The sequence below is a fragment of the Eschrichtius robustus genome, chromosome 4 (assembly GCF_028021215.1).
Source record: "Eschrichtius robustus isolate mEscRob2 chromosome 4, mEscRob2.pri, whole genome shotgun sequence".
Classification (NCBI taxonomy): Eukaryota; Metazoa; Chordata; class Mammalia; order Artiodactyla; family Eschrichtiidae; genus Eschrichtius; species Eschrichtius robustus.
In genome coordinates this window covers 35,884,763-35,898,029 of record NC_090827.1, presented here as the reverse complement: position 1 = coordinate 35,898,029, position 13,267 = coordinate 35,884,763, and the positions used below count along the sequence as shown (strand labels likewise).

The following is a 13,267-nucleotide window of genomic DNA, read 5'->3' as shown; positions in this document are numbered from 1 at the left end:
AAAGCTTCTGACAAAATTCAACACCCATTTATGATAAAAACTCTCCAGAAAGTGGGCACAGAGGGAACCTACCTCAACATAATAAAGGCCATATATGACAAACCCACAGCAAACATCATTCTCCATGGTGAAAAACTGAAACCATTTCCTCTAAGATCAGGAACAAGACAAGGGTGCCCACTCTCACCACTATTATTCAACATAACATAGTTTTGGATGTTTTAGCCACAGCAATCAGAGAAGAAAAAGAAATAAAAGGAATCCAAATTGGAGAAGAAGTAGTAAAACTGTCACTGTTTGCAGGTAACATGATACTATACATAGAAAATCTTAAAGATGCCACCAGAAAACTAGTTGAGCTAATCACTGAATTTGGTAAAGCAGCAGGATACAAAATTAATGCACAGAAATCTCTTGCATTCCTGTACACTAACAATGAAAAATCAGAAAGAGAAATCAAGGAAAAACTCCCACTTACCACTGCAACAAAAAGAACACCTAGGAATAAACCTACTTAAGCAGGCAAAAGACCTGTACGCAGAAAAGTACAAGACGCTGATGAAAGAAATCAAAGATAGAAAACAGATGGAAAGATATACCATGTTCTTGGATTGGAAGAATCAACATTGTGAAAATGACTATACTACCCAAAGCAATCTACAGATTCAATGCAATCCCTATCAAATTACCAATTGCATTTTCCACAGAACTAGAACAAAAAATTTCACAATTTGTATGGAAACAAAAACGACCCCGAGTAGCCAAAGCAATCAAGAAAGAAAAACGGAGCTGGAGGATCAGGCTCCCTGACTTCAGACTATACTACAAAGCTACAGTAATCAAGACAGTATGGTACTAGCACAAAAACAGAAATATAGATCAATGGAACAGGATAGAAAGCCCAGAGATAAACCCACGCACATATGGTCACCTTATCTTTGAGAAAGGAGGCAAGAATATATGATGGAGAAAAGCAGCCTCTTCAATAAGTGGAGCTGGGAAAACTGGACAGCTGCATGTAAAAGAATGAAATTAGAACACTTCCTAACACCACACACAGAAATAAATTCAAAACGGATTAAAGACCTAAATGTAAGACCAGACACTATAAAACTCTTAGAGGAAAACATACGAAGAACACTCCATGACATAAATCACAGCAAGATCCTTTTTGACCCACCTCCTAGAGAAATGGAAATAAAAACAAAAATAAACAAATGGGACCTAATGAAACTTAAAAGCTTTTGCATAGCAAAGGAAACCATAAACAAGACAAAAAGACAACCCTCAGAATGGGAGAAAATAGTTGCAAACGAAGCAACTGACAAGGATTAATCTCCAAAATATACAAGCAGCTCATGTAGCTCAGAATCAAAAAAACAAACAACCCAATCCAAAAATGGGCAGAAGACCTAAATAGACATTTCTCCAAAGAAGACATACAGATTGTCAACAAACACATGAAAAGATGCTCAAATCACTAATTATTAGAGAAATGCAAATCAAAACCACAATGAGGTACCACCTCACACCAGTCAGAATGGCTATCATCAAAAAATCTACAAACAATAAAAGCTGGAGAGGGTGTGGAGAAAAGGGAACCCTCTTGCACTGTTGGAGGGATTGTAAATTGATGCAGCCACTATAGAGAACAGTATAGAGGTTCCTTAAAAACCTAAAAATAGTAGTATCATTTGACCCAGCAATCCCACTACTGGGCATATACCCTGAGAAAACCATAATTCAAAAAGATACATGTAAATATTCCTGCAATGAACATTGTGGTACAACTGCCAGGATATGGAAGCAATCTAAATGTCCATAGACAGATGAATGATTAAAGAAGATGTGGCACATATATACGATGGAATATTAGCCTTAAAAAGGAACGAAACTGAGTTATTTGTAATGAGGTGGATGGACCTAGAGTCTGTCATACAGTGAAGTTAAGTCACAAAGAGAAAAACACATACCGTATGCTAATGCACATATATGGAATCTAAAAAAACGGTACTGATGAACCTAGTGGCAGGGCAGGAATAAAGACACAGATGTAGAGAACGGACTTGAGGACACAGTAGGGGGAAAGAAAAGCTGGGACGAAGTGAGAGAGCAGCACTGACATATATACGCTACCAAATGTAAAATGGATGGCCAGTGGGAAGCAGCTGCATAGCACAGGGAGATCAGTTCGATGCTTTGCGATGACCTAGAGGGGTGGGATAGGGAGGACGGGAGGGAGGCTCAAGAGGGAGGGGATATGGGGATATATGTATACTTATAGCTGATTCAGTTTGTTGTACAACAGAAACTAACACAACATTGTAAAGCAATTATACTACAGTAAAGATTATAAAAAAAAAGAGCCAGCCAACTTGAAATAACTAACTAACTAAATAAAATAAGTTTCTAAGTGTTGGAACTTATAATTAGGTTTGAATAGTTTACAAAATAGTTTTACCTGTTTGCAACTGTGTTCTTAGATGGAACACCATCAAAAACAATGACTCGATCTGCTAGATAGGTGGCCATGATGAAGTCATGTTCCACAACAAAGGCTGTCTTCTTAGCATGGAGTATGAAACTAAAACACATGATTTTGAAATCTTAGTTTTATATCATCATATTCAAACACTATATTAAGCACTTTTGTCTGCCACTACACACGATCACAGGTAATACTCTTATGAGCGTGACATTACCGTTTGACAACTCGAGCAGCCATCAATCTTTGCTCAGAATCCAAATATGCAGATGGTTCATCAATTAAATAGACATCAGCAGGTTTGCCCAAACAAAGAGCTAAAGCTACTCGCTGCAGTTCACCACCAGATAATGTCTGCACCTATTTGCAAAAGAAGTTCAGTAAACCATGTAGAGACATCCAAAGTTTAAAATAATAAAATGATAAAACAACAAAAATTATTTAGAATACCTCTTGATCGATGATGTTTTCAATTTGCAGAGGCTTCATTACATCAGTCACAAATTGTGGATGAGTGTAAGCATCTCTGATCTTTTCATGTAGTAGCTGGCGAACACTTCCCTGTTTTTAATGGAAAAGTATTGAAATTTTATTTCAGTACAGAACTACTCTAATTATGAATCTTGAGAAAGTTAAGCTACACAGCAAAAGTATATCAATTTGCCACCAACAGGTATCGATAGTATTTTGATGCTTATCCATCAGCTATGACATGTTTTTTGAGATTTTAAAAATTAAAAACCCACCATGTCCAAGTTAAAAAAAAAAAACAAAACAAAAATCTTAAAATTTGAAAGTAGTAAATGATGAAGGTTTCAGGGAAGAAATCACTAGAGACTAGGAATACTTCTAAAGGTCAATATGGGTATCAAGTAATCTTCAGCAATCTGTGAGCTAACACAAAATGCACAGTAATATGACAGGGATGAATTTAAGATATCTTTTAAGTTGTTATTTGAGGAGAGGGCTGAGTTTGAGAACTTAAAAGCTAAGCTTATAGAAAGCATCAATGATAAAATTTTCATTGTAAGCCAAGCCACCTCAAATATTCCCAACATGAGTGAGTACTGAGGTACTGAGCATAGATACTGTAGTTAATTAGTTCATTACAACACCTGCAGAAATCAAAGGAGGTTAATTTCATAATGTTTTAAGGCTCATCCATATTGTAACATGTATCAGTGTTTTATTTCTTTTTATGGCAGAGTAACAGTGGCTCTACCATTTTTCATTCCCACCAGCAACGTATGAGGTTCTAATTTCTCTACATCCTCAGCAATACTTATTATTCTCTTTCTGCTTTAAGTCATTCTAGTGGGTGTGATGTGGTATCTCAATGTGGTTTTGATTTGCATTTCCCTAATGACTAACGATGCTGTGCATCTTTTCATGTGTTTATTGGCTATCTGTATATTTTCTCTGGAAAAATGTCTATTCAAATCCTTTGCTCATCTAAAAATTGAGCTGTAAGAGTTCTTTATATATTTTGGATACGAGTACCTTATTAGATATATGATTTGCAAATAATTTCTCCAGTCCTGTGGGTAGCCTTTCACTTTCTTCATGTCATTTGCAGCACCAAAACACATTAAGTTTTTGAAGATTTATTTTGGAAAAAGATGCCAAACAGACTTTAAAAGAGTTTCCTAGCAGTGGAAATGAATAAAGGACTGTAGTAGTCCTAGATCTTCCTTAGCCACCTTATTACACCTGTACAGAAACTAATTTGGAGAAAAATTTTGATATAGTGTAAGATTAATGATCTAGGTATATATATATATATATAAACTCTTCTTCAATAACAAAATAACAGAATAACTCACGGTTGATTTGGGACTGATTTTCTGTGGCTTATAACTGACATTTAAAACTGGTACTTCCCCTGCAAAGTAATGCAAATAAATAAGACACTGAAAACGGCCCAGATCTTCAAAGTTTACTATGTGGAACAGAGTAAAAAGACTCAATATTACAATAGTACCTCCTTCATCAGGTTTAAGTCTCCCAGCAAGCATTCTGATAAATGTCGTTTTACCAGTACCTGGCAACACAACACACAAAAAATTGACTTGAAAGATGCTTCACATTTACAGTAAATCACTAATGTACTAATGGGTTTTAGCTGAGAAATTAGTTTTGAACAAATACACTGACACTACTGAATTCTGAAGGTTATATAGAAAAATACTTGAACTTTCATGATTCATCTCTCAAGTATCATTCTAAACTAATTAGGAGGAATATAGACTATTTAAAGCTTATGACGGCCATTTTAACAAACGGTGGGTCTATAAAGTCTTGGGTTAGTTCTTGAAAGACTTACTTAGCTAAAATATCAATGCACACAATTTATTGTTAAGACAGGACAATAACTGTTATGATTGATACCATCATCATAAAGGCCAGTTACATGAAATATTTAATTGCAACCAAGCTCAAAATTCCTGTTAACTAAAAACTGATACATTGCAACAATCTTCATAAAATTTTTTTCTTCTACCGTTTTGTAAGCTGTAAGTACACAATTCAAATCTTTGTCTAAAAATCATGAAGGCAATACCAGATATTTGGCACTGAAATTCATTTCATAACTATATTTATGACGATAATCTATTACTAAAAAGTGTTGGTAATACAACTATTTACAAAGTTAGATTAGCCTAAATTTAAATTAAGAAAGGTTCCAAATGGAGGAATGCAAGGAAAACATTTTAAACTAGACTGCTTCAGAACTACAAATTTATCCTTTCCTTCCTAGTCAGTTTCTAAGATGAATACGTGCTATTCGTATCAATTTATACATAGAAAAACCAGCTTAGGAAAAATCTTATTCTCACTGAAGGTTATGAAAACAAAATAAGAAATATGAACTCGATTAAATGACAGATTAAATCATATGTTGTCACAAAATGTGAACTACACTGAGAAATGTAGGAATTCAATCCAGCTCCCAGACCTATAACTGAGTCAAAGTTTTTCACAGAGTAATTAACACTCAGTTACTGGATAAACAGAACAAACTTCCGAATATCACAAAATAAGGAAAACTTACCATTTTCCCCCAACATCACCATGATTTCAGAATCTGTAAACTCTCCAGCTACAATTGCTAGCTCAAACTCTCCCATCTTTTTCTTCATTCCAGGATATTTATACATACACATCTTTTTAACTTCTTCTTCATTTGCTGTCTCAGCTACTTTAAAAACAAGTGATGAATCTCTGAATCTCAAGTTTTCTGTTGGAACGTAGCCATCCAAAAAAATGTTTATGCCTGTTGGAAAGTCATTGAAATAGATTAGTAAAGATCGCTTAAAGACTAAACTTTTTCCACAAAAATAAATTATCATATAAAAGCCAAAACCCTAGGCTCTCTTGTGAGCAATCTATGCATAGATTTAAATTTCTGTGGATTTATAGCATGCAGTGTGACAACAGTGTTTCACGTACCTAATGCCAAGTTTAAATAATTCATGCATACATACATGCCTATATACACAAAGCATAACTTTTCATTATTACATGATTTTTATAAGATTTTTTTCCATCAGATTTTATGTGAAAGCCTATAATGCCATTTCTTCTGTATTTTAAAATAAAAAATTGTAATTTTTCTCTACAAAATGACAAGTAAAATGGAATATTTTCAGACTGGCATAAAATAAATTAAAATAGTTTGAGCAATAATTTTTTAAAGACGATTTAAGTTATGAATATTCATTTTCATGTGAGACATAACCATACGTTGAAGTTACGATTTACTGCATTTGTTTTCAGATTAACTTCGCAGGTTTGAAAGAAATTTATAATAACAAACTAATTTCATTAACCTTTTTTTTGGCTTCACTGTACAAACACCATTATCTAAACAGATTTTAATAACTGAAAGTAAACTAACGTACTGTACATGAAAATTCCTCCATACTGAAGTTGTTAAGAACCACAATGGCAGGTGCACAGAAATGGAAAAGTGGATTATTTGGGAAACAGTGAAAAGATCTGTTTTTAAAGTGTTTACTATTTATAAGAGAAGGACAGTAGGTGAAGTTTCAGAAGGTCTTGAAAGAAAGTCTAAGGATATTATTCATGTCATCTGCAATTAAGAACCACATCTAGGCCTTTTCAGCCTAGAACACAGGTGTTCAATAAATATTTATTGACAGAATAAACATATGTGTTTATTCTGCCCAAATTAGCATTTTTATATCTTAAACTATTTAAAAATTACAAATGTGGGGTTAAAAAGATTAACACCAAAAATTAAATAAAAATATAAACTTGAAGGAACCTTAGTGGCCATTTAGTCCAAGTGCCTAATTCATCAGGTAAGAAAATGAAAGCTCAGAGAAGTGACTTTGTGGAAAAAACACTAACAAGTCAGCTTTATACATTAATACTGCAATGTCTCTCTTGCCAATTTAAAAGTGAGTTCAAGCTAAAATTCCTTTACAGTTCATAAAGAGCTTTTACATATAATGTGTTAATTTCAGTATATTAAAGGAAAGCAGAAAGATTAAGTGCAGTTTGTTACTTGAATTGTTTTAACAGATAGGGTACATTAAAAACCTCACCAGGAACTACTTCTTGGCATAGGCTTTAGACATGGCATCTATAAATGGAATTATGAAAAGTGACTGCCAGGTACCCATGTCATTATCATCAATGTGATTCTAGAACTACTTTAGGCAGAGTCGGCATTCAATAAATACTTGCTAACTGAGGAGAATAAAACATTAATTGCTTCTGATATCATCTCTTAAAGACTACTGGAAAGAAAACTGGGCAATCTCACAAATTTTCCCTTCAAATGCCTACCTATCTCAAATGTATAGATAGGGACGTGAGAGCAATTCCTTCCCCACACCTTAAACTATTTATACACTTTTTATAAATTAAAAGAGCTACCGCCGCCTTTTTATGCAGAGTATGATGCAATATAATTTCTTTCTCCAAAAGTTTCTTAGGTAACTCAAAAGCAATCTCTTTGAAGAGACAGCTTTAAAAAAAAAAAAAAAAAAAAAAGAGCCTGTTCAACCTAGGGAGCTATAAGGCTACATGAATAATTATTCTTGTAGAATATGGTACTTTTTCAAGATATGGACTAAGTAGTCCTTTTAGGTGTTCTAGATTGCCAGCTTAAGGCATAGCTGGAGAGAAGAAATGTAAAAAAGTAAAAATAGGAATGAGGAAGCAGTGAAGGGGAACAGGAAAGAAATTAAAAGGAAGAAGGTGTACCAGGTAGCGAGTGCACTGATTCTGTTTCAAGAGCCACTTAGTGGTAGGCTAGTTTTTACTTTTGCCTAACCTGCTTAGGAAAGAGACATGGAAAAGAGAGACCAGAGAGTCCTTCTTTCCTGAAAGTAAAAGGAGTAAGTGAAAATACACTTACTAAGCTATTTTATTAGAATTTTAGTCACTTACTAGACTATAATATACTTAACTATCTTATTAGACTTTTGTATAGTCTTAGTTTCACAAACTTAGGATACAGATTACAGATAAATTTGAAACATGGAAACAAGATGCACTAAATGAATTTTAAGAGTTTTCCTACTGGTACTGGCCCGTCAAAGATAAAGCTGAACATGACAAATAGTACAGTGATGCTGCAGAGGCCAAAATATAAAAGAAACTTTTAATAGAGCAAATAAATAGAGCAAATAAATAAACAGAGTGAAATTGATAAAGCATTTTTACCCACAACAAAAACTTCTACAAAAAGACATAGGTTATGTTTAACAACTGATGTATGTAACCTTATATATGTATATTCTATTGGGAGATTAAATTCCTTAAGGCCAGAGTTTTGGATAAGTAATATGAGAGCAGCACTTAACTACTTAGCATCAACAGCAATACATTTTCTAAGCATTAGAGTGAAAGAGAATACAGCATTGTGAAAAGTTTTTCAAGTTACCTTCTCTTACACTAAAAGGCATAGTGACAACACCGTAAGCACTTGGTACGCCATATAAACAGCAGATGAAGTCAGAGAGATAGTCTAATACACTCAGATCATGCTCCACCACAATGATATATCTGAAAATCAATATAGATTTTTATTTCAAAATGTAATATAATATATATAATTAAAATTATATTTAATTATAATTAAAACTTTTACACAGTTTTTTAAAAAACTACAGTGTAAATTTCAGGAAGATAGATATATTTTTAAAAAATTCACCGTAAAGACCATATTAAGCATAAGTAATAAAACATTTTCTTTAAGACTCATTATCAACGTTCGTACTTCAAATTGTTTTCCTAAACTAAAAGAAAAAAGTTAACACGAAACAGTGTATGAATATATGAAAGAAATGTTTTGCTAATAAAAAACATATTTTAAAATAAACTTTACAAAGCAGAAACAATTATAATAGATTTAAATCAGACCTATTCTAAACTGTTCATTATGCTCTTCAACTTATGCATTAAACCCTTCTACTTGTCCTGTCTCATGCTAGCTGTAGTAAGGAATGCATAGAGAATATAACAGAATCCTCAACCTGAGAACTTTCACTTTAGCTGTGGAGACAAGGAACAGATATGAAACAATACCAAAAAACACTACATTAGCAAAATGTTTTTACAGGTAATAAAAATCTAGTGACCATAAGAAAGAAAATAGATTAGTGTATGTACTGGAGCACTTTATGAACGGGATGGGCTATGACATGACTTTTCAAGTGGTAAGAAAAAAAGTATTGCTAGTATAGAAACTATTAGGCAAATAATAATCATAAAGCTTTTATGCAGCATCTTATTCCTATTCAACTTAGCTCAAGATGTTCAAAAAGCAATGTCCTACAGACACCTAAAATTCTAATTTAACTTATCAGCTTCCTGTACAAATAAAAACCAGCCATATTTTTATTGATGGAATCACTACTCCCATAAAAAAAAGACTCAAATTTTATTTGCAATCATATATTGTTTAAATTGTCAAGCATGCCTAATTCATTCTTTTCTTTCTTTATCTAGATTCTAATTCAGGCTGTCATTTCTATCAATATTTTTATAGGCTTTTAACAAACCTCATTTTCTTCAGGTCCCCAGATGTGGCTCTCAGTTCCAAATGAAACACATACCATCTTCAGACTTTCTTTTAAGACCTTCCAAAACTTTAGCTACTATAGACCTTCCTCAATTTATAAGGTTACACCCTGATAAACCCATCGTAATTTGAAAATGCATTTAATATGCCTAATCTAACTAACATCATACTTAGCCTAGCCTACCTGAAATGTGCTCAGAACACTTATATTAGCCTACAGTTGGGCAAAATCATGTAACATAAAGCCTGTTTTATGATAAAGTGTTGAGTATCTCATGTAATGTACTGAAAGTGAAAAACAGAATGGTTCTAAGGGTACCAGCTGTTCACCCTCGTGCTCATGTGGCTGACTTGAAGCTGCGGCTTGCTGCCGTTGCCCAGCATCAGAAGACAATATCGTACTGCCTATCGCCAGACTGGGAAAACATCAAAATACAAAATTTGAAGTACAGTTTCTACTGAATGTGTATTGCTTTCACAATACTGTAAAGTTGAAAAACTGGTCAACTGAACCACAGCATCTGTACTTCTTTTATTTCATTTATATTTAGGACACACTGAAAAATGGCTCTTTCCTTGTTTCCTGAATAATCTACCCTTCCATCCCTGTGTGTCTAAGGGTGGTCTATCATCTCAATGGTCTAAAATCCTGCCTAAAATCCTTACTTGCTGAAATTCTACATAACCCTTTCATGGTTCACCTCCAATTCTACCTCCAGTAGGAACACCCTTCTTAATATGCAAATAAGCTTTTGAGCATCAATAAAAATGGCAAATCACCCAAGTGGGCCAATACTTATCCTGCCTTGGTATCTTTATTGGCAATGTTCCATTATTTGGAATAATTCTCTGCTTTTTTACCATTAAAATCTTCAAGGCCCAGTATAAGGCAGCATAGTTATTATCTAGTGGCTTTTAATGTGCTTTGAAAAGAAGAAAAAAATAAGTCACACCTCCTGCCTTCCCTACTTTCAAATGGAGCTTATGCAGAAGTCCAAAATGTTAAAAAAGATTTAGGGGAGCCACTCTATTTTCTGAGGGTTTGGGAAGAAACAATAATCTGCATCATGAGAAATCTATGCTATGAAAATTTACACCCTACACTTAATTTTGGGTTATCTGTTGGTTTTTAATCTTCCTCTCACATTACTGTTCCCCTCTCTAATCCATCCTCTATTTCTTGTTGTTTATCAGAGGATATGAGCTTCAAAATCTTTTTACAGCATTAAAGACTAAATGTATGCCTTGATATGTTGTAGAATTTCAGGATGCAGATATACTTCCTGTAACTTTTTATTATCAGTCTATCACTACAAAGAGATTATTTTGACCCTATACCTATAAAAATGAGACCCAGCACATCTGAGAAAATGTCTAACAATCACTTTCTTCGCTTTGTCAGTCTAACCTGTTTTGGCATGTTATCCCTTTTACAACTATGGTTACTGCCCTCTCATAATATAGAATGTAGTGATTTGGCTGAATATTGAAATACATGGCACCTGGTTGTAAATTATTATCCTTTTAGCTTTTTTATTACAGTTAAAGCATTATGTAGTATTAAAAAAAATGTGTAAATGTAGATAATATCTATGATATTCATTTCAGTAAAACAAAGGAATATAAAAATGTTTTATAAAAAGGTATTAGGATTGAGAACCACTGACTTGACTGCGTGTGTATTCTTTAATTTACCTTATCCTGAAGTCCCTGAATACTGGGACATTTTATACTCTTTACTTTCCCCAAAGAGGCTATCATAATGCCCTGGTCTATGTATGAAGTGAAAATTATGGCTACAGTTTGGCTCAACTAAGACTGTCTCTTTACCACTGATATTCCAAGTTTTACTTCAAGGTATATACATGGATCATTTGCTCCTTGAATCTATGGAGTCAAGTTTTCCAATTCTGTAAAATACCCAGCCATGACCTTTTCATAGCTTTATTTTTCAGACTCTTATTAAGATATATGTAAATCATCTTCTCATTCTATTCTCTCTTATCCCATTCTCCATGTCTCTGAACCTCCCTTCTGTATTTCAATCTCATTCTCTCTCTGCTGTATTCTGGTAACTTGCTCAGACCAACTTTTCAAGTTTCTCATGCTCTTTTCTGTTGTACCTAACCTGTCTAATCTGTCCAGTGAGTTTTCAATGTCATGACTATACTTTTAATTTCTAGATTTGTTTGGGTTTTTTAAACATTTACCTGTTGCTTTTTTGTAGTATCATATTCTTAGAGTTTTAAATCTTCATGTTTTAAATTATTTTAAATATTATTTTACAGTCTCTTTGAGAATGTCACTCGAAGTTCCTGAAGTCTAAATTCTGCTGTTTGTTGTGTCTACTGACTCATTTGTAGACAGTTTCCTCCTATCAATTATAACCCTGGGCTTAAAGCTCTTGAGCCTTGACCTGTAGAAATCCTGTGTGACCAGGGTTGCGGGCATCTGCTTCCAGAGTGGTTTTGTATTTGCTTCATCTAGGTGCCACAGAACTGAAGACTCCAGGGCCCTCTTGTTATATGACTCTCTTAACACGGATGGCTCTTAGACGGCCCTGATTACATACATTTCAATTCCACACCCCTGTGAGCTGCCGGTCCCTAAAGAGATCCGAAGGGGAGCCAGCCCTCCATGTCCAAGGATCTCAGTGAGTGACAGGTGTATGTTTCCTAGACATCCTCCTGTGTTTCCTCTTTTGCTGAGAAAGCAGTCGTTTGAGAGTCCCGGCACTTTGTGTGATAATTCAATACAAGGCCTTGCTTCTTGCCCACAAGTGGTTGTTAAAGCTCAAGACTTACTACAGAGACAAGCAACGTCCCCTCAGGAAAGCCATCCTTGTTCTTCTCCTGTAATTTACAGTTCTCTCTTTGGTTTTTGATCCCTAGGGATTTCTCTTGCTCTCTTGTAAGATTAGCTATGAATTAAATCAGCTACTAAAGAGAGGAACAGAAAAAAGCCCTGGGTTCTTGCCATATCATAAATTTGAAACCTAGAAATAACTAGCTTTTCTGACCTTAAAACATCTTCATCTGCAAAATGGGAATACCACCTAGATTCTTACTTACAAGATTACTGAGGTGCAAATGAGATAATGGATATAAAAACTCTGCAAACTACAAAAGCACCCTACAAATACAGGATGTTGTGATTACTTAACAGAAGTTTTTAAGAACTCCCTTGTGCTCAGTAAGACCTGGGAAACGAGAATTACTCTGTTCTAAATTGTGTGTATGAGTGACATAACCATTTGAGGATCTGGTAAAAGTTAAGGATCTGCTTCCCAGAAATCCATACATATACGCCAAAATTTGCACATCACTACAGAGTATTCTTAGGCTCCCTGGAAACAGGTATGGTAGTAAATGGATCTTGCATTAAGAATCTCTTTTCTAGATAGAGGAAGGTAAGTTCAAGCGATAGCTCCAATGACCAAGATGGAATACACGCACATGTATGTAACATTGATGGTCCCAGTGTTTAAACTTTGTGAAACTCCTCAAACAAAACAGCACAGGCATATACCAAATCTGTACTTACCTATCTGGATTTATTAGAGATCGTATAGTAATAGCAGCCTTTAAACGCTGCTTGACATCTAGGTAACTAGAAGGTTCATCAAACATTAAACTATGAAAAAGAAAAGCAAACATAATAATTTGAAAGGCAAGTATGATAAAATTCTATCTTGCATGTTATTTTAAAGCACTGAGATATAGTTT

At 34.3% G+C, this 13,267-nt stretch overlaps 1 protein-coding gene across 3 annotated transcripts in view; it reads right to left on the bottom strand.

Moving 5' to 3' along the window:
- Positions 1-13,267, bottom strand: part of ABCE1 (ATP binding cassette subfamily E member 1) — a 35,832-nt gene that overhangs the window by 10,130 nt on the left and 12,435 nt on the right. For all 3 annotated transcript variants that reach the window (XM_068542562.1, XM_068542560.1, XM_068542559.1), the window contains 8 exons: positions 13,086-13,175; positions 8,403-8,524; positions 5,538-5,759; positions 4,467-4,526; positions 4,309-4,367; positions 2,936-3,046; positions 2,703-2,845; positions 2,462-2,584 (listed from right to left, as the gene is read on the bottom strand). In XM_068542562.1, coding sequence (XP_068398663.1) covers positions 2,462-2,584; positions 2,703-2,845; positions 2,936-3,046; positions 4,309-4,367; positions 4,467-4,526; positions 5,538-5,759; positions 8,403-8,524; positions 13,086-13,175 — 930 coding nt within the window. The remainder of the gene's footprint in view (positions 1-2,461; positions 2,585-2,702; positions 2,846-2,935; positions 3,047-4,308; positions 4,368-4,466; positions 4,527-5,537; positions 5,760-8,402; positions 8,525-13,085; positions 13,176-13,267) is intronic.